General features: G+C 38.3%; 1 protein-coding gene across 2 annotated transcripts in view; it reads right to left on the bottom strand.

The window, feature by feature from the left end:
• rngtt (RNA guanylyltransferase and 5'-phosphatase) overlaps nt 1–22,086 on the bottom strand; it is an 80,083-nt gene that overhangs the window by 27,452 nt on the left and 30,545 nt on the right. The window contains exons 11-12 of one of the 2 annotated variants that reach the window (XM_018661701.2): nt 19,211–19,375; nt 1,252–1,320 (exon numbers count right to left, since the gene is read on the bottom strand). In XM_018661701.2, the coding sequence (XP_018517217.1) occupies nt 1,252–1,320; nt 19,211–19,375 (234 nt within the window). The remainder of the gene's footprint in view (nt 1–1,251; nt 1,321–19,210; nt 19,376–22,086) is intronic. The other variant, XM_018661702.2, reaches the window with a different exon arrangement.

The raw sequence follows: 22,086 nt of genomic DNA on the forward strand, positions 1-22,086 counted from the left end.
TGCTTGAACTGCACCAAGCGAGGCAACAGTTGAGACCCCTTTCAATTTTGAGAGAGAGATGTTAAACATTTCCAGGGTCAAAACAAAAGAGAGACAGGTGCTGAGACACAATATATTAAACACCAATTACCCATGTAGGCGAGGGCTGTCCGGTTCTTTGTCATGCAAATTTGCTGGATTCAGTCCAGCCACAAAACATTTTGCTGCTCTTGCTGCCATCATGAAAAACTCCCTCCCAGTTCGATGGTGTACAAATGTAGCTGTAGTCTACATAAGAATTAGAAACTCTGAACAATATCCCGTGGTGCAGAGCTTATTTAGACTTTATTTAGACTGCAGTAAGTTTCAACTTGGCATTTTTATAATTTGGAATTTGAGACTGTAATTGGATGCTGCCGAATAATTCTTAAATGGTACACTTTTCTCTTATTATTTGTGTATGCTGTTCTTTTACTTCTGCTCTTCTCCCTTTACCACACTTTGTAATCTCTGGTTTTAATTAGTGCTATAAAAATCAACTTTATAATGACTATTATCATTATTACTTTAGAATTGTTTGATGATTTAATTACAAATATAACTGAATGGCCTTAATTGTAAGATACAGAACATTAATTTATTAACTGAGACAAGTGAACATATTTACCTGTGATACAGATACTTCACATAATCAGTTGAAACTTTGACATAACATATTAATGCTTAGATAAAAACGGAAAAACTTATTTGGGGATGACGTAATACTGTCAAATACCTTTGATATTACTTGGGCTTACATCTACCGTAGATCCCTACCTGTCCTTTTCCTGCATAAATATTAAGTGCAATAAGATATTTCTTATATTGCACAGTGGAATGTGGGTCCTTGAGTCCATCACAAGAGGAGAAAAGATGATTAATATTACTGTCACAGATAAAAGTGATTTTCTGTTGCACTAAAACCAAGTAAATCGGTATTCCAACCAAGGTCGTTTCCGTCGTAACACAAATTGCCATGTGTCTGGTTTACTGTGCTGCATCTCACAGTGAGGGCTGTGTTTTTGTGAATGCATGTAGGAGGGTGGTTTCCTTTACAATAACAGAGGGCAGGACTGATATAGAGAGTGACAAACAGCGGGTGGTAGTGACAAGCTGTCCAATTCTTATGTAGGAGCTCAGCGGCAGAAAAGGCTGTGTCTGACAATCAACCTGTGCCAATGGGGCTACAGCTTTGAAAAATGACAGACTGTCATGCATAAGATGGAGGCTTACCCCGCACGGCTGGAAGATAAGCCCATCTACTTCATGGCTGACCTGGGACATGAAGCTGCCTTCCAGTAGCTGGAAAAAAAAAAAAAAAAAAAAAAGAAAGTCAGAGTTTTAGCCGAGCAAAACTGATAAATGACAAGATGGGCAGCAAAAAGCTTTAGTGAAGAACACATCAAATGGCACTGATTTATAAAGTCAGTTACAGATATAGAGTCTGACAACAATACCTAACCCTCTAAAAGTAAGGCAAGCATTGAGTTTCAAAATAACTGCAAGACTTACACCTGACAAATCCTCCAGAGTTAGAAGCACAGGTCTGATACCTTGTTTTCACCCATCTAGCCCTGACACTAAGCAGTAATCTCTTTGATTGATAATGCATGACTGAGAGATCAATATCTGTAACTTGACAGGCCAGGTTGAGGACGAGAATAGCAACAAATCATTAAGTTCCTGATGACTGGAAAAAGTGGATTTCATCTTTTCCATTAACATCAACCATAAAGCGCCACAGCTGTTGCAGGGAAAAGGAAGCTCTGGCACCATATTAGAGGGATGCCCAGGGGATGTGGCAGAACTACTGTACAATAAAAGCACATTTTCTACATCATGAAGCACATCAGCAACCACAGCAAGGATATCAGAGGCACTAAAATAAGACTGCATATAATAACTGCATATGGAAACAGATGAAGAGATCCCTCGATTTAAGAGCCCTCTCCTTCTTTTCATCTCATCATCTTCTACCTCCTTATGAAGGAAACTGAGGGGTATTCGTTCAATAGGAGAGTTGTATGTGATTACAATTTTTGCCAGTCTAAAGTAATTACAGAAAAAAACTTTTTTCCAGCTTCTTCAAAGAAGAACCTCAGAACTGAATAAATGAGATATCTGTTGGAAGTCCATTTTGAAATCCAAAAAAATCCAAAATATCAATCCTAACTTCAAAGTTTAAACTCACTCTCCATGGAGGCCATTACATGATAATTCCAGTATTATTTTAACCTTACTTTCAAATGTTTTTGGGTGTAAATGATTTATAGGGACAAACATCTTTGGAATTGGTGCAGAATTGAACAAGAGCAGTGTATCTGACCACTGAGAACCACCCCTGCAGTGTAATCCAACAGGCAAAGTCATAGCACGTCCATTAAGGTGCTCATTTTTGCCACTGACAGGCTCAGAGTGTCTAACAACATTATCGACAGAGACAGACCTTTCTATTTGAGTACAATACTTTTTGTTTAACATTGCTATATATCACCACCAGACAGAATACCACTGCCTCGACTGGTTGTTTTCATTGTGTTATTGGATTACACTGGAGCAGCTGTTTGTGGTGGCCAGGTATACCACTCTTGTGCAATACAACACTGATTCTAAAGATTTTTGTCATTATGGAGTTATGGAGTGTTAGCATTGGAAAAACACCAGGGTAATAGAGTTTTTTTAAAGGCTAGCTGGAACAGGAGTGTAGCCAGAACCAAAGATCATTTTTGGCACACCAGAGGCACTGTCCACTTCAAAAGTGCCACAGAGACTGTGGTGTATAGATTTACAGTATAACAGCAAAGACAATTCTACTGTAACACTGAAAAACACCAGAACAACCTTCAGTATAACACCGGCTAAACTATTTGTCAGGTAAGCCACATCTTGAAAGGGATCAGATTGAGAAACCTGAGAATTATAGAATTTCTTGATTGCTGACACTGTGGCCCCCCTCAGACAAAACTGAGACAGCTCAACTGTCCCAACACCCCCCTTAAAAACCTCTCTGCCCTTTTTCTAATTATTATTGTACAATTCAGCATGTTCACTTTGTGTTCTTGTGGTTTCATCATGTTCTCTGTACTCTTGTGCTGACCTTTTCATAATGGAAAAAAGAAGCCAATAGTTGTACCAACTATGTGAACATTAATAGACCTTCAATAAAAAATATATGAAAGAGAATCAGGCTGAACATTGCAAATAGATAGGTTGGGCTTTGAGTCCAAACACTGCCAAAGCAGAGAGGCCAAATTGCACAATGTCAATAATTTTGTGTAGCCAAGTATGAATCTGAAGACTCTGAGGCTTTTGTCTGTTAAAACAGAGAAGAGACAATTATGCCAGCCAAGGTGAGCCCAGTTCTCCGTCTTCAGTGATATTTGAAAAGCAAGGAGCTGGAATGCAAAACCTTGAAACCAATGTTTAAAAAATGAACACGAGATAGGAGATGAAACTGCAACTGTGTGGTAATTCAACCATGTCACCTTCACCAAAATAAAACCATGCATTAAGTTCAATGTGAAGTTGTGTTCTTTGTGATGGATTATACTGCACTGGTATGAAGAGAAACCTGCTGTTGCGGTTACTTGTAAGGCAGGAAATCAATCTAAAATGCATCATATGCCTTGGAAAGTGTTTGGCTGTAGTGCAATAATAAATACTAAATCTAATATATGATTGCACATAACTACACAGAGCAGAATCTGATGTAAGATCTTAAGTAAGGGTAGACATTTACAGAGACTACAGAAGTACTGACAATCATCAATTAAAATAAGGAATAAGGAGAAAAAAAAGGATTTTACTCATTTTTAGGGGTTATTGGTATGTTCCTAGCCTAAGGTAGAAGGAGATGAGTTAAACAGCTCTTGTAACACGCAGTAGTTCAACTGAGTGATTATGCAAAAACTCTGAAGTTAATAATGTTGGTAGCATTTCTGCAAGTCAGTACTGTCTGAGAAAATGGTCCACTGCAATGATGACGTCATCATCCCTGGACGACTGCAAAGGTCAGAGGCGGTGCTGACTTGCAATTTTCAAAAATGAAACAAAATTAATATAAGTCGATGAGAATTTATAGAAATATCTTAAATAGGAACGGTTATTTATTTTTTTTTTTAAAAAGGATATTTTTGTCAGACTCTGGAGTGATTTGCAGAAAATGAGGATGACTCACTGGTAGTCACAGAAGCTTCATCATTATTTTGTGTGGTTATGTCAGAGGAGGTATTTTTTTAAAATCCTTCATGTGAAAACTTTGCTATTCTGTATGTTCATGCAGGGGGTGAATATATTTAGGCAAGCAGGAAATGGTCAATAAAATAGAGAGCAAATGCATTAGTGCACTGCAGTGGATATCAGGTGTCATATAGAACCCATCAAGATGAACTAAAGCACAGAGCAATGCATTTTAGCCACGAAGGGAGGCAGTGAAAGGTGGAACAACAACACTGCACTTAAGAGTGGTCCTTTACAACATATTGTATCGTCTCCAGTCTGAATGATAGAGACAATAAAATGAAATGATTAAATTTTAATTAACAATGCCCACATCCCTGCAATCATTGTCTAGCTCTGAAATTTCAATCAGCAGGCATGGACATAGTAAGTGCCTGTTGACTAGGAGATAGCAAAGTGTTCAGCAGATATGAAGACTGTCAACAATCATCAGAGCCAAGACACATTCACTATGCAGGAGATGACAGATTGTCATCATCTGTCCTGGTGCTGCCTGGAGACAAACCAAATTATAACCTCAATCATAAATACAAGAAAGCGTGTAATATAACATAACTACATTTGTACTCAATGCAAGGCTGGCAAACCATGTCACAGACAGCAGCACTTACAAGAGACAGAGTCTCTCCTGTGAAAGATGCCAGTGAGCCATCTATTTTGTTCAGCATTAGAACAAATTGGTCTGCCTCAGCTGCTCTGCAGATAACCACCTATGATGACACATTTAGTCTTTCACAAAAATTCTCTTTGAAGTGAGCTGATACAAAGACACTGAGTTGAACAAACACGTCTAAACTATGAGGTGAAGTCAACAGAGAGCAAAAGTCCTGTTGTCACATCCTGGCTTGTCTTTGTTCAACCACCTTCTGTAACTCAGTGCAATCTCTCATTCAGAATCACATTCAAAAAAAACTACAGCTCCCAAGAAAATGTCCACATATGGGCCCGTCTCCTGTGGTGGCTTAGAGCTTGTGGGAAATGGTCTTCATTACATGCTGCTAAAAACAGAAATAATGAAAACACTATATTAAATTGTAGTAATTTTTTTTACTCATCTAGACACATTCATACAACATACTGAGAAAGACTATGTTGTAGAGATGTGTACAAATGCCAGTGGAATTTTGAATGGGTTTTGCAATTTCCCGAACAGAACTTGGAAGGGTTTGGTTTCACTTTGGCTCTCTACAGCAAACAGAAGCTGTACTGGGTTTGGTGAAACCCTTGCAGACCAGAGCTCACAAGCTACAGAGCACAGACTTTAATATGGTAAAATACCCTGTGTCTGCTATATTTATACCACTGGATGATTTCACATTTCCACAAAATACTTTCATGCTAAACATCACTATTTTTTAGCCGCTGCGTTCCTGGGTAAGTAAGTCAAGTCACTGGCCCTCAGAGGAACGCTGCATACATTTATATAAAGCAAAAGAAAAGTGTTTGCTCTCTGCTGTATATGAAAAGAAAGCAGAGCAACATCAGTGCTCTCCAGAATGATGAATGAGTCACAGCAGATCAACACAAAGCTTGACAATCATGCTGACATAGGAGAAGGCAGATAGCCAGACTAAAAAGAACTGCTGCCTTTATGAGGGAACGGCATGTAGGCGGTAAGATCTGGGAGTTCCATTTCAGTTCTCTTGCCATCTTAGCACACCCACCCACCACCTTCGTCGAGCACAGTGAACCTTGGAGGGAGAGATGAGCAGAAAGAAGACTTCCACTCACACATCCTCCTACAGTAAGGAAGTTCCTTGGAGCGATGATGCAGAGAGGGGGCAGCGACCCTGCTTTCATGGTAAACCTCTTTAGGAAGAAAAACACAAAGCTGTGCCTGGTACAGCGGGGTTGTGTGGGCGGAGGTGAACAGCAAAGCCCCATTAAGAGATCAGGCTTTCATTGGAGACTCCAGGGCAGAGACGGGACAACAGAAGCGCTCTGGGACACAAATCAACCGCTAACATGCTAAACAATGTCTTTCCCCTCGAGAGAGTGAATGTCAGGGTGATGGAAGTCAGACCATTTTCCTTTCCAGTGTTTCAAATTTGGTCTCATTTCACAGAAGGACACAATGATGAATGATACCTGACTTGATAACAGCCTGATAGCACTGAAATGGCATGAAGAATGTTGTTCACCTTCTCTGTCATGTATTGTAGTATGAAAGGCAAATTTTTATTAGGCAATCAGACAGAAAAATCACTTGCCATCAGTTCAAGTCCTCTCTTAATTTTACTGTAATGAATTATAAATGAGAAACAGTAAAATAAAGATGTGCAAGTAAGATGTCATAAAAGCAGCATATAATAAAACCATGCACCTGACCCACAGATTCATAGTTTTGTAATGTGAGAACGATGAGGAAAAAAACCCTTTCATTCATAACTAAAAAAAAAACAAAATTAAAAAACAAAGCAAATCTAACTATTCTTTTTTAAATTCTTATTAACTGCCTATCTGTTTGGCCTAGAAATTATCAAAATAATAGTGAAACATGCCCATCATGATTTCCCAGATCTTCAAAAGACTTCAAAATCCAAAAATATTGAGTTTATAGTGATAGGAAACATAGAAAATCAACCAGTTTTTACATATGAAGAGCTGGACAGAATAATTGGCATTTTTACTCAAAAAAATGATCCTAACAGTTTATCTGTTATCAAAATTGTTTGATTGCTTGTTTCAGCTCTTGCCAGGATCACAGAGCTAGGAAATAACCCATAGATTTGATGACTTGATGCATGACTGGAAAATTTCCTGACAGTGAATGCATCACAAAGAAACAAATGTGCAAACATAACCTGTCAGCTGAGACAAACAAGCAAATCAGTCAAGTATATTCAAAGCCGCTGCTGTTTCAATTATTTTGTGGTGAAGGTACAGAATTTTAGTTTCTCTTTATATTGCTGTAAATATAGGCATCCCAATAACAGTGGCAAAGCCAGGCTGACTCGGCTGCACTAATTAATTAAATTAGAGTGAAAAACTGACACGGCCTACAACAAGTGCTTTGAGGGCTTTGTGTTGATCTTGATTTCTACAATAACTGTGGTAAGAATAATTATGTTTTTTCTGTTTTAGAAGGCAGTTTGTCTTTTGTCTTTACCTTTCCCTACTGTTGTTGATGGCTTTTTTAAAATTAATTTAATTTTATTTTTTTAACTGCATTTCTGTTTCCACAGATTAAGGGAAAATTTCAGACAATGTTGTTATGTTTTGCCACCACATCCTTCCCCCAGTTTTGAACTTGACCTTGACTTTGAGGGACCATCCCCTGGTGTGGTTTAGAATAATGGACTGTATGGGCTGCAACAATCGCTCAACTGGAATACAAAGTAAGCAGAAGTGAGTGTAATGCAGAATATGTTTCCTCCTCATTACTACTCAAGGTGAAATCCATGAGGCTAAACCATGATAACACCAAACCAGGAAACAGCTTTGGTGTACTTTGGATACTTTAACTCTTCACTGAACTATGTACAACAAAACCAAATGGATGAATGTCACCACCACAACAACAGGTGTAAGAAATGAAAATACAGCAATGCACAATACTGCATGAGTAAAGAATCCATTTCTGTAACTGAATGCTAATTCTATCAGCCTGAAAATAAAATGATAAAACACACACCTGTTATTATTAACACCTAATTTTAATTATTTTTACAATTAGAATATGAGAGAGAACTGAGTAATTGGCGTGCAGTAAATATAGAGTAAAGGCCTGAGAAATAGGTTTCTAAAAGGAGTAAGTGATTTGTGTGATGAAGAGGTACATAATGCTGTGTGACAGTTAAAAACTGGAAAATGGCCAAAGGTTCAAAGTTCATTCTTGACCTTGAAACTGTCATTAATAAAGCAATCTTGCCTGAAGATCATTATTGAATTATAACTATATAAATCAAGATTAGATCATATGATATGACTGAAAGTTCCAAAACAGCTGCTTAATGGACACTGAGGTGAGATAGCAACTGCTACTCCAAAGGTTAGGAATGAACTCATAACCACAACTTTTAAAAGGTGCTAAATGTAAGTTTTTTCTTCTCATCGTTGGACTGAGGGCAAACTGGAGGCTCGGAGTGACTCAGCAATGTAAAGTGATATTAAGAGATAGACTGGGGCAAGCTGGTTAGCATGCTAACTTCAGTAGAAGAAAAGAAGTGACAGAACTAGAGGCAAGAATTATTAATGGAGTTGCTCTCCACCACTGGAGACTCCTCTTGGCAAGTAAAGTAATGAACTTGTTGCTGAATGTTTTTTCTAGACTTTTAAGTAAACAGTTGTTAATGCCAATACTGGCTATGTAGTGATAGCAAAAAAAAAAAATAAATAAAAAAAAAAAAAAAATACATACAGCACCTTTAAGTCAACATAGATAGAAAATCTTTGAAGTGCCCAGAAAAACTCAAAAGCTCAAAATAGAGCTTGAGGTGAGATTGCTTGGTTGTCTATGATGTAGTATTTCAAGCTTGGAAAAGAAACTCAGTACTGTTATGCTCCTTCCATTTGAATAACTGGCATTGTGTACTTAAAATATTTCTTCACCTTATAGTCTGACTCTATGCAGATTGTATGCAAGCAGCACACTGCGACATGCTCTCATTAACAAAGCAATGCCGTGGCTCATTTTCTGTGTAGTATCACAAGCTTTTCCCCCCAGCACACCTGGACTGATATTATGCACTTTCCCATCTTGAGGCTTTTGTATTCTTCTGCTGTCTGCTTATCCTCATTGCTCTGAGCAGGTTTAGGTGCGGGGGCTGAATCAAAGGCGGAGAGGATGGATTGATATTCCAGTCAGACCATGGGGCTGTTGCTGGAGGCTCCTTTCAAGCCTAATGTGAATGGCCCTCTGAAGCCAGTTTGCAGTTGCCTATTAAACGAAAAGCCCACATCAGAGTGTGCAAGCAGGGCTGCTTAACCACTGGCTGGCCCGGAGTCAAACAAGGTTACACAGTCTGGAGAAGTTAAACGTCTTGGAGGAACTGTCTTTTGATGGATCCTGGTCATTTTGTAACAGCTGCAATCAAGATTAAATTCTGCACATTCATTTGCAGTGACAGGGAAAAGATGAACAGAGACATTAACTCTTGGAGGATTAAACCAATAAGCGATAGCATGAGACTAGAACAGGCCAGGATGATGATAAATAACAAGGCACAGCGTGAAATTGAACTGTGGTATAACGAGAATCTGTGGCGAACTGGACAGGTGTCTTGATTAGTGACTGGAATTAGCTACATTTCCCTACCATGAAACTGATGATGACTAGAGAAATCAAGAAATCATTGCACTGATATTCATAATTTGAGCTGAGGCTGTGAGACTCTGGGGAGCTTCAATATGCAACAGGTCAATTTTAATGGCATAATCTCAAGTTCAGTTTCAAATTACTTATCATTGGCATGAGTGGGTGCATATCAATAGCCTATTAGTCAAAGGCTGAATGGATGTGAAGCAGGTTAAATGAAAACACACCCCAGTACTACAACACTTCACTCATGACACAGCCTTTCTCATCCCAAGTAGTTAGGGCTGCAACCAATGATTATTTTCATAGTTCTTATTAAAATGTAATCTACTATACTATTATATTATCTATGGATTATTTTTCTGGTTGATTAGTTCATGGCAAACTATCAGAAAACAGCAAAAATGTTTTGTTTTGTCTTACCAAGAGTCCAAAACCCAAAGATATTCAATTCATCAAATGGACCAGGAAACCAGAAAATATTCACAAAATTCTAAGAAGATAGAACCAATGAATTTTGGTTTGGAAAAAAATAATTAACTATTAACAATTGAGGAAATAAATGGAGGATAATATGTAGATAATGACCATGTAAACTAGCCTTGTCGATGCGGGTTTTAAATCAAGTGTTTACGCAAGGTGGAAAAATATAGAAAATCTATATTTTTTTAAATGCTCACAGCTACACATGTAAACTGTGCAAGAAAAATATGTGATCTCCCACAAGGACAGATGAGGGTGCAAAGGTTGGTGGGACAGAATAATGAAATGAATAATAATATGTGCAATGTCAAAGCAATGAAAAAATACAATTGTTAGTTATTGTGATGGAAGGATGGGACTATGGCCAGAGCATGTCTGTGCTTAAGCTAGACCGCTGCCAGTTAGACACATTACCGGCCTGTCTCCAGGAGAGAAAAGATAAACCAAAAACCACAAATGCACAGCAGTGTCGAGCACAGCCCACATACTCAGACACATCCAGTCACATTCATACAGACAGTAGACAGTCAGTCAGTGTGAAGAGGCAACAACCAGGAGGCAGCCGTTCTCTGGGCTCCAATAGCATGATGCTGGATCTGTGCTGTCTGAGCTACAGAGGGAGAGGACTAAATCTGTCCTGAGCAAGACAATGCAGTGGCTGACAGTGTCAAAGAGAGGCGAGGGTTTAAATAAAGGTGAGCAGGCAGGGAGCAGAGGTCCAGTCATTTCATTGGGTTAAAACTTTGAATGTTTTATAGGATCACAAAATAGTAAGACACATTTATATTAAGGGTTAAGGCTGGAGCTGATGATTAAACTGGGGATTATTTTCTCAAAGAAAAATCAATCATTTGGTGTAGAAAATGGCAGAAAATAATCTAAATATGCCCATTACAATTATCTTAAGTTCTTAAGTTCAAGAAGAAATAAAAAAAAACGATCCCATAAGACAAAGAAAAGTAGCAAATCATTACAGTTGAGAAGCTGGAGCTAGGGAATGTTTGACAGCTTAATCAATTATTAAAACAGCTGCAGATACTTTTCAATCGAGTACACCATGTCCTCCAAAATGTTACATTCTGTCAAAGGACAGACAATCAGCCATTTAAGCCCATAGAAAAAAGGTGAAAAACATATTCATAGGATATAAAGGGTGAGGTTTCCAGTCTGTAAGGCACCACAGAGGGTGGTAGTGTGTATCTGCTAGTAATGTCAGCTCTCGGATTTCAGTCAGCCAACTGCTGCCATGGGAGATGCCCACAGCTGTGTAAGATGGAAAAATAGCTACTGTATCATTGTAGTTTGTGTGTCTTAAAACAAATGATGAGGTTGTAGAAATGAGACTTAAAAATAAGCAGAGCACATTAATTATTAAAAATTAATTACCTTGAAAAAAAGAATAGAGAAGAAGAAATAGAAAACTGGATGTGAATTTTGTGTTGTTACTGCAGAAGCTATGCCAGTTATCTTAGAGGGGTTTATTGTTTAGAGGGATGGGGGGCAAGGGTGTCATGACATGACATTGTAAAAGGGAGGATAGCAGACTGAAGGCAGAGAAGAACATCTGAAAAAAAAAAAAAAAAAACACCTGTTAAGCTGACCCACAGGATGCATGTTCCTTTCCTCAAGTACATCAACTCTGAGCCTGCAAGGCAGGAGGAGAGCAGACAAGCAGAACAAATAAAGCTAACTGCTACACTCCCATACTGCCACATATTCAGCCGTGCTCTCTCTCTCTCTCTCCAGTGAGTCCGACCTTTACTGTATGGATGTGCCATGCATCATCAGATGTTGCATAATGTCTTGGAGACTTTGAAGAAAACTAAAAAATCTCAAAGCAACTGAGGTAAACAAACATTAGTCATTGAGTCCATGTTGTGTGTTCTTCCAAGCAGCACAAGCCCTTACACAACAGTCAACATGTTTCCCTCTGTGAGTGGGTGCAGCAGAGAGAGAGAGAGAGAGAGAGAGAGAGAGAGAGAGAGAGAGAGAGAGAGAGAGAGAGAGAGAGAGAGAGAGAGATGATGCAGGTGATTAAGTGCAGCTTGTTCTTGAACTTACCAATGGAGGATGGGTGTATTACCAAGGCCACAGGTGCCGGCTGATGATGCTTGTACTGCAGTGTATTTCATAAATTAAGCATAACATGCAGTCAAGTTGTAAGACATTAACTGTCTATGCCAAAAGATCCCACATTGTTTCTGTTAAGCAAATAAAATACAGCAGGTTTACAGGCCAATAAGGCAGATTCTATTTTAGTAGCTCAGCCTTTATCTACCAAAAGCTTATAGCAATATTGTGAAGTATGTCTTAATTTGTATTTGAGCTGATTCAATAGGAGTGGAATCACCACAGACTAATTCAGATATGAAGCTAAGATTCAGACAAGTACCAGAGCTTGATTTTTACTTTGTTAAAACCCACATGAACCGAGACAAAGCTGACAGAGAGCAGGGGTCTTGCTTTTCCATCTCCAACAGCTGGAGATTCGACAGCTGACAGAGGTGTGAGGTCAGCGAGCAACAAGGAACCTGCAGACTGACAGCGCTCAGCTAATGAGACATGCTGATAGGAAGGAGTTACTTTTTTTCTGGCCAGACCATGACAAACCTGCTTCGACAAGAAAAGCAAGACTCTGACTCATCATGGGTCAGGGTCCAACGTCAAGAGGAGTACATTTACATATAATCAAGGACTGTTACTGATGACTGAACCTGCCCGAGAGGAAGGTGAGTCAGGACAGGATAAAAAGTTTTATCATCATACTTGAGCCTTTGGCTGCAGATAGTCAACACACTGTCTGGGATTGAGACGTTGGCCCGCTACACATGAGCAACTGCTTTTGTTTGACGAGTGTGATGATGGCAAACTTTGCTGCAGCTGCTCTACAAGGCCCTTGCTGCTGTACAACTTTTATAGGAACCTACATATGGCTGAAGCATATCTATCCTTGCAAAGATAAGACACTAGCTTAATTCAAAAATACATGTGTATTGGTTTCTCTTTGGAATTAATTTAAAATTTCTTGAATATACAGCAGATAACTCATGATGATGAGGAAAAAAAACTGGGATGCTTATCATGTGTAGGCAGCCTCAGGGCCACACGACAGCCACAGGTGACAATCAACACACTACTCATACACTAACAATAAGCCTGAGAACGTGACACAGATAATATTTCTTAATAAGCTTCAACCAAACCAGGAGCTTGCTATGGAATAGCTTATTACCCAGGAAATCTGAAAACTGAAATCAGAAAATGTTAATGATAATTTGAAAAGAATTTACAGGTAGGTCTCGAATAGAGCTGGGATAGGCTCCAACCCCCATGGAGCATCTCAGAATCCTTTACCAGTCACTAAACACACATTTTAGACGTAAAACACACCAAACAAGAGTTGACCTTCAAATTCAGTTATGGGCTGAACTCTCCTTCTGGGTCTTTCCTCCAAAAATCTCTCAAAAGAATTAGAAGCTTAATAAACTTGTTAATCCTGTCACTACCACCAGCCGTAATGCTATTACCCCAACATACAACAGCATAAAACAAAACACTGCACACTGAACTGATAAAACCATCAATTATTTTTTTCCTTTTGCTACATGAGGTCCATAGGCAGCACTCAAGATTTTTTTTCCCAGATAGAGCATTTGACTTCTTGGTGTCTCAATTTTAAAGTAATATTCTTGTGAGGATACTGCAGCAGGAAAGTACCTCAGTGCAAGAGAGACAAAATAAGCACTAAAATGCATATCAAAGACTGAATTTATAGCACACTGACCCGAAAAACTATTCACTTCACTATTTACATTCTGAAGGAAGTCCATTCTTTTGGCTGTTTAGTATTCTGCCCATACGCTAAACCTTAATCTCACCTGCTGTGATTAGGTTGGAGCTCCATGAAAAGACTTCAAACTACTTTTCAGGTCTCTATCCAAATTCAATCTCAGCTCAAAAAGGTATTTCAAGATGAAATCTACTCTCAGGTAAGAAAACTCATTCTCTGAGCTGAAGTCTTTCTCTCCTCCAGTTCACCACTATCTGGTCTGCTGGGAGTAGCTGGGTGATGTCCGGGGGTCAGTTGGAGATATCAGTCTCATGACGGAAAACTTTATTCAGCATAGGCTCTAATCTCTTTACAGATATGATAAATGAGAGAGGGATATTAGATGTTCTGCAAAGGGCAAAGACAAATGAACACCATCTAATTTCCTTTTGTAATTTTTACCAAATTGTGACTTTATTAAATCTGAATACAGTATGAGTCACATTTAATTATGGTATGCTCTGCAAATGTTAGGCTTATTCAAACAGCGTATACATCTCACAATGTTTCATAACCAAGTGAAAAACTGAGAACTGAAAAAAACTACTGCAATTTAAAAGGTTTCCTGTTTTGGAGAACTGAAGAATTTTAGTTGCACAAATGTAAGATACTTTGTGGATGTAACATTCAGGTGGAAAAACATATTCTATCTAGACAACGCTATCTAAATAGAGACGAGATGACAGCTGCTAACAAGGGCAGACGTTCACCCTATCCACTGTGTGCTGCCTAGGCTCCAAAACATGTAATTAGAGCTGCAATTAGCAATTATTTTCATTATCAACTAATCTCACAATTATTTTCCTGTTGAGTCAATTAATCATGTGGTCAATAAAATGTCTAAAAATAGTGAAAAAGACCTTGTGAAATGTTTTTTGTGTGTGTATGTGTGTGACCAACAGTCTAAAACTCAAAGATATGCAGTTTACAATCATGTAAGGAAGACACCAGAGTATAGTTACATGTGATAAGCTAATGATAATGGAGAGAAAAAAATCTTTCAGAATGTCTCACAAATGATTATCAAAATTATTACTGATTCAATCTACTAATCATCGCATTTCTACGTCCACCTCCATTGTGAGTGCAGTGCCCATGTAGACAAAATAAATCTCACATTCAAAACTATTTTACTAAGTATCAATACTGAGGATTTATCATCATGGTCAAAAAGTAAATGTGAAAACCTACTTACAAAAAACCTACTTTACAAATAGTTTTAAATTAAAAAAATAAGTTTTTAACTTTGAGCTTTTTGACTTGTTAAGCCCACTTTCTATGGAAATTAGAAATGTCATCATCAGCACTTGGTAGCTTCAAAACTCTAAAACTCATTCCGATAATCCCATGAGGAATATGAATTTCTACCTGAAAAAACTGATTCTCTATAAAAATTGCCAATACTGTTGCCTTCAGCGAGCAAGAAAATGACTAAAAAACCCAGTCTTGACTTGATTTCTAATTCTGCAGATCTCTGCCAAATACACTCTCTGACTACCTTTCCGGTGTCCATCACCATCAGAGAGAAATTTAGTCTCTATGGACTGAGAATGCTAAGTTTTATAATGCTGTGTATAAATTATTGTGCAGTATCAGCAAGCGCAAAATCATATTTAAATGATTATACAGGAACACTACATTGAGAAAACAAACTAATTTCCTTGTTAGCACTTGAAGGTAAGTTGATACAGGAGCTCATCTGACATCCAGTATACTTACCAAAAGGGCTGCTCATAACAGAGGGAAACGTGAGCAGCATTAGAATTGGGTGTGTAGGGCTGTATGTGCAAGAATTGTAGGTACAGAAATCATTAAAACCCCTTGAGATTTTCTATATGTTTATAGTTTTAAAGCCTGGAACTAAAAATCTGATCATTTTAAATACACTGCAAACAAACAGACAATAAAACTGGTGAGTAGGATTTCATGAACAGTATTACTGTAATATACTGCAATAAAGCCAGATGTTGTCAAGGACGTGAGGCTATGATTGGATTTTGATACTATGGTTATTTTAGATACTTCTATGGAAGATTTAAAATGCCTTAATAAAACCAAATCATTCAATCAAACTAAATAAATGTAATATGAATCTCTACACTAGTTCAGAAAAAACTTCTGCATTTGCCACAATTACTTAAAGAAAGGCTAATTTATTTGTGTCTGTTTGGTGCAAAGGTTGTATTTACTTCTTTTAACTTCAACAACAAAAAATCAACAAAATAATTTGCCGAAACGTTTGCACACGACTCTACATTAAAAAGGCAATTATTTGAGTTCTAACCACATTTCAACTCCATGGCACAAGTAGCACACAACAGCAGGATTCCTAACAGGAATCGGTTCCCTGCTTGCTGTAGCTGCTCCGTCTTGTTCCATTACTTCTTTGAGATATTTACAACTGATTGGTTGCCATGTTGTACGCGCCTTAACCATTAGGCTTTCAGGAGTGGTCCAGGAAATTGTTTCAATGTGAAAGGCAGTCTGTCATTTCAGCCATGATAAGCTCCATTCAGGGTTTATGCCCCCAAGTTGTAAATTGACAGTTGATTGATTGTCATTTTGGCATCAATGATGCATCTTATGAAAGAAAAAGATCCCAGTTACACTTCTACACCTCCTCATGAAAACTAATGGCAGCTATTTGGCATTTCCTTTTGGCAGATCTATGCAGTCCTCTGCTGGACAACAATGCAATACACCTCTTCACTTTGTTTTCTGTGTTAAAATTTGATGTAAATATGACATGAAAAATCCATTCAACGGTGAAAAACAATTAATTTACATTCACAAGAAGTTAAATTATTGTCTTTTTAAGATACTGTATGTTTCTCATGTAGTGATTACAGTAAAAGCACACATAAAAAGAAAATACATATAATCACGAGTTTGAGTATGTAATTTAAGTGAGGGGCCTGGTTCACATCAGATACATGCCAACAAGTCTACCAGTAAGTGAAGCAGAATCTCTTAGAGATAAAGCAAGTATTACTGCAACCTGGGTACAAAACTAATATGCAGTTAACTGTAGAACAGGTACCACCAACTGAGCTCTACAGTTTCATTACATTCAGAATTATCTTCTAGTCAAAATATATTTTGTCATCCAAGTCCATTCAACCTATACGGAAGGGGAATTCCAAAAATAAATGATCTGGTCATCCCAATGTACAAATTCTGTGATACAAAAAGGGGTCTTTGTAAGATAATTGGACAAGTGGAGGAAGCAAAAAAGAATAAATGATCTCAATTGGTGGGGAAATTGCGACATGAATGTGTAAGTGTCTGAGATGAAAAACAGCAGCCTCGCAACAGACAAAAGCCATCATACAACTCCAGACTGTGACTGAAATATCCCCAAAAGGAATTCCTGGTCGATATGCCACGCAGTGGAGGGTTGTGCCGCTATGAATTAATGAGCCAGATTCCAGTTTTCCTCTTTAAATGTCCCATACAACAGAGATTCAACTGTATGGGGAGCAGATGGCCTCTGTACAACACAATAGAGCAGTCAGAAACCAGACATAGTTCCAATGACTTCATTTCTGGAATATCTTCATCAACATGAACCCCAAAGGATGGGGGAGTGATCTCTCATAAAGGTTCTTAGAGGAGTGGGTAGCACAGGGTTAGATCAGAGATAACCCAACCATTCATACAAGGAATTTTACAAAGTACAAAAAACACCAAGATATCAGTCTTGGCAGAACAAAACATGTGACAAAAAGGCATGTCTAAAACTTCACCCCCTCCATATACTTTGATCATTTCTGAATGTGCAGTGCCAAGATTTCTGGCTGATCTTGGCTCCAGTAGAACATCAAATTAATTGTGCTCTGACCTCCCACAGACCTGATATTGGGGCACAAGTGCAGGCTTAAAGGAGGGCTTAACAGCTATTCAGAGGATAAAAGCTTCTCTGTCCTCAGCCTGTGAACAGCACAGTGCTATAACCTGAGCCATGATCATTTATTTATTATTATGAAGGCTACAAAGGAAATGCAGAAAATATACTCACCGCAACTAAAAGAGTCAAGAAAAAAGACAGAATTAACATCAAAAATGTATTTTACATTTGTTCTTGGCATTATCGGGCAACTTAAAGCATTGCCAGGAGCAAGGCAATGTCCAATAAAATCTATGAAATTATGTCCTTTCACGTACTTACCAGCTCACACAATTACTACTTATTTCAGGGGTGTATTTAATGCTTTACTCCCCTGCCATCTTTTCACATGAACCGACTTATACCTCACCATGTAGGCTATTCACAAGGACAGACAAAGATGCAGGAAGAGGCAATCATTGTCAATTGAGACATAATGAAGCCGGTGACAGCGGAGATTCAGGGTCAAGGTTCAATGCATGTGTTTGAACAATCAATGAGACCAAACACTGCAAGCTACACCAAGATAGTTTGTGGACAACCAGAAGCAACCACAAAGCAGCTGATTGTTTGGGGGCCAAGACTGACATTTAGAACCTGGTTCCTCCAGTCAATACATAAGTTCTCTAGTTCTTAAAAAGGTTCCTAGGTTTCTGGAAAAGTTGCATTGAAAAGGGACTACATAAACATCAGTCAGGGACAGGGCTACCAAGGTTAAACCTTGGTATAGTCCAAAGTCCACCAAGTCCACCAAGAATATATTTGATATTTTCACTAGTTATACATGGACCTGATGACAAACCCCCAGAACTCTATTTTTACATCCCCAGAATGCATCTGGAAGGACATGGTCATAAGCCTTCCCTAAGTTCATTATACATGTAGAAAATGGATGGATAAACTCCAAAGGTTCCTCCAGTGCCCTTTCGTGAGTAAAGATCTGGTCTACTCCTCCACAACCAAAATGGGCTCCTCATTGCCCTCTGCTGAATCTGAGATTTAACTAAAAGCCAGCTTCCACAACTGTAGCATAAGTTAATACCCCGAGGTCTTTTATTGGCAAGAATCAAAACCTTAAGGAACCTGCCTTTGCCTGCCAACTCAGTGGCACATGGCAACAACTGTGGGTACACGCCAAGCTACCAAGCACTGGCCTGCAAATATCTTCCCTCAGGCCTGAGTCCAGGAGGGGGTCCGTTTCTCTAATCAGGGCAAGACTGACCCTACCATAAAAGCTACCACAAGTATCTTTCTCTTGCCCCTCACCTAGGACAAATTTGCCTGGAGGACGCTACAAAGAACTGTTAACCTGGAAAACACAATTTCCATGGAGGTAATTGGGACATTACTGACTCACAAATGTCATTTGTAGATACAGTATATAAGATTTTTAGGTCTGTATTTCTTTATCTCTGTGTGAAAAGCATGAATGGGTTTTGACTGGGTCACACCTGTGGAAGAAATGGTAAAGGGCAGGGGGGGCTTTTGTTTGCGTTACCTTCCGTGATGCATGAATGTCAAAGAAGGGTTTGTTCCGGACACTGAAGGGCTCCTTGGTTTTGTCAATCTGTCCAGTCTTCATCTTTTCCATTCGGGGAGAGATGATCTCTTTTTCTATGCATAACAGCCGGATATTGAAATCACACTGGCCGACAGGCTGTCCCTGAAACACAAAAAAACAAAAACTCAATCATTTCTTAATGTACCCTGGGAATGCAACTCATTTAGACGTGCTTGTATGAAAATTATGTGTACATTTTGCACACAAACACAAAAACAATACCCTCTATTATCTATAATTTTCTCCAATATTACATTAATAGCATACATCTTACATACATACAAAAATGTATACATACATACAAACTCTTTTGGAATGATATTTTACAGATATTCCAAGATTATTTAGCTGCCAGTTCACTGCCATGGCAACACTATTAATCTAACTTGTTATGAGGCAGAGGGCTGACACTTTTTTGAGTCAGAACAATCTAAAGCAATTCAATACAGTACAGTACAACAGCTCTGCCGTACATTCTATATTTACAGTTCAATCTTAAATTGTTCACTTTTTGGTGACACCAACAGAAACGTGTAAATTCAATTCTAAAAAAATTCTAAATTGAAAATGAAAATAATTGTTAGCTGCAGCCCTTACCAGCACTATAAAACCTCAGCATAGACATTTAGCCCCTAAGTCTGCGCTTGGAGCTGTCACTTATAGCTGCAACATAGGTGAGCAGTACGGTAGGCCATGGACAACAAGACCTTGCCATCAGTAGAGCACAGCACAGCAGAACCAGTTTTTCTCTGTCACTATGACAACAGCTTCCTCCCATCACTGGTTAGCTACACACAGTTGTTCTATACAGATAAGCACAGCAACCTAAGCCATGACTGTCTCTCAAACAGACAGGGCCACTAAAGCAGAGCAAAGGTGCCATCAAAAACCCATCTGCTGGACCACTGGGACTGTGGCAGAGAAAAGTGAGTTCCTGCCCCTGGCTATTAATAAAGAAGCTTAGTAGAAAATTAGAGCTGCCAAGTAACACAGGCAAACATGACCACTCAAAAGTGTTAAATGATGCAGAGGAGTTGTGATGAAACCACTCTGGTGCAGCACGGTCAAACCACCACATATCTGTGTTGCTCAATTGACAAAATGATTAAACATAATGACTCACAGGTTTCACTTTTGTCAGCACAAAAAAAGAGAAAAATCACAGACAGAAGAAGGAAAAAATGATGAAGGGGGTCCTGAAAATCTGCCAGATGGACACAGACTAAACGTATGAAAACAATTTGACATTTAATATTTCTCACAAGTTATCAGAGAGAGAAAAAAGAAACTCAAACTCAGCAAACAAACTGACATTTCTTTATTGCCAAAAGAGGAAAAAAATGAATCACTGGCAAACATTTTCTGTGTCACCTGGATATGATGAGCTGAAAAAATATTTAAAAATGTCTTCCTACAAACACTTTTCTTCAGCTCCAATCTATCTAGCAAAGAGGGTGTATTCCTTTTGCTTTGCCTCTATTAAATCAGATAACCAATGAACATTTTCAAACCACAGACTAATTTTCAAGTACTATAGTGGGTTCCAAAAGTCTGAGATCACTTTCCCATTCATTTTCAAAAGGTATTTGACACGGTCAACTATAATATTTGATTACAAAACAATGGAGAACAGCAATTAAAACATGCAGAAATGACTGCTCAGTGTATGGAAAGCTTTCCCATGGAGGTCCTTGGGGTCCAATTTTAAGGCCCCTGATTCTTATTATTTATGTAAATTATCTTAATGTGAACATTTATGTTTTGTTTTCTAATTTCTTTTTTATTTGATAATGATGGGCAACAATCACATTCAATTACATCAGAAGATTTATATTGCTCAAGAAAATTTCTCCTCATGTTATCTCTGCCAATTATGTTATTGGTAAGTCATTTTGTCTGTAAACTGTCCAAAAATATTGAAAATTGTTGGCTATAATTTCGCTCAGACCAAGGTGACCTTTGTCCAACACTCCAAAAACACAAAGACATTTGGTTTACTGTCATAAAAGAAAAATCCTCACTTTTGAAAAGCTGGAATCAACAAATGTTTTGGATTTTGTTTTGTTTGCTTGTTTGACAGATTAAATTCATGTTGCTGGACTAATTAATTGACTAACTGATGCAGCTCTAATCTAAAGCTTTCTTCAAAGCTGTGAGTCTAATATGGGAACCAGCCAAACCTTTGGCATCTCTTGCAAATTCCAACATTTTGCTGTTGAAACAAGTTAAAAACACACACACACACACATATATATATAATATATACACACACATACATACACACACACACACACACACTCTATATAGTGAAACAGTTCCATCTTTATTGTTCCTACACCCGTGGGTTATGGATCAATATTTCCTTATCGATATCAAGAGTCACTGAGCAGGAAGGTGTGACTTGGGGGCATTTGTATTCTGCTTTGTTACTGTTTGGTAAAGGCCACCTCTGCTCTCAAGAGGAAAACGATTTCTGTTCAAAGTGAATGAGGAGGTGGATGACCAATAATTAGTTAAGATTAGATGCAATTACAAAACTGTACTGTCTTGTGAGTCATACAGATATTGAGCAAAAAAAGACAAGAAGATCAGAGTATTCTTTTAAATATGTAGTCTTATGTGAGCAAGTAGAATAAAAATGCCTCATGAGTACATCATCAAACACTTTTCATACATAACCACAGAAAATACAGCTGTGTCTTCTGTGTGTACCGATATTAGAACTTTGCTTTTTACTAATGACATTTCTTGTCTTGCCTGAAAGATTAGATGATTAATTAAGCGAACTATCAAAACAAAAAAAATGTTGACAG

The sequence above is a fragment of the Lates calcarifer genome, linkage group LG7_1 (genome assembly GCF_001640805.2).
Source record: "Lates calcarifer isolate ASB-BC8 linkage group LG7_1, TLL_Latcal_v3, whole genome shotgun sequence".
In the NCBI taxonomy this organism is placed as follows: Eukaryota; Metazoa; Chordata; class Actinopteri; family Centropomidae; genus Lates; species Lates calcarifer.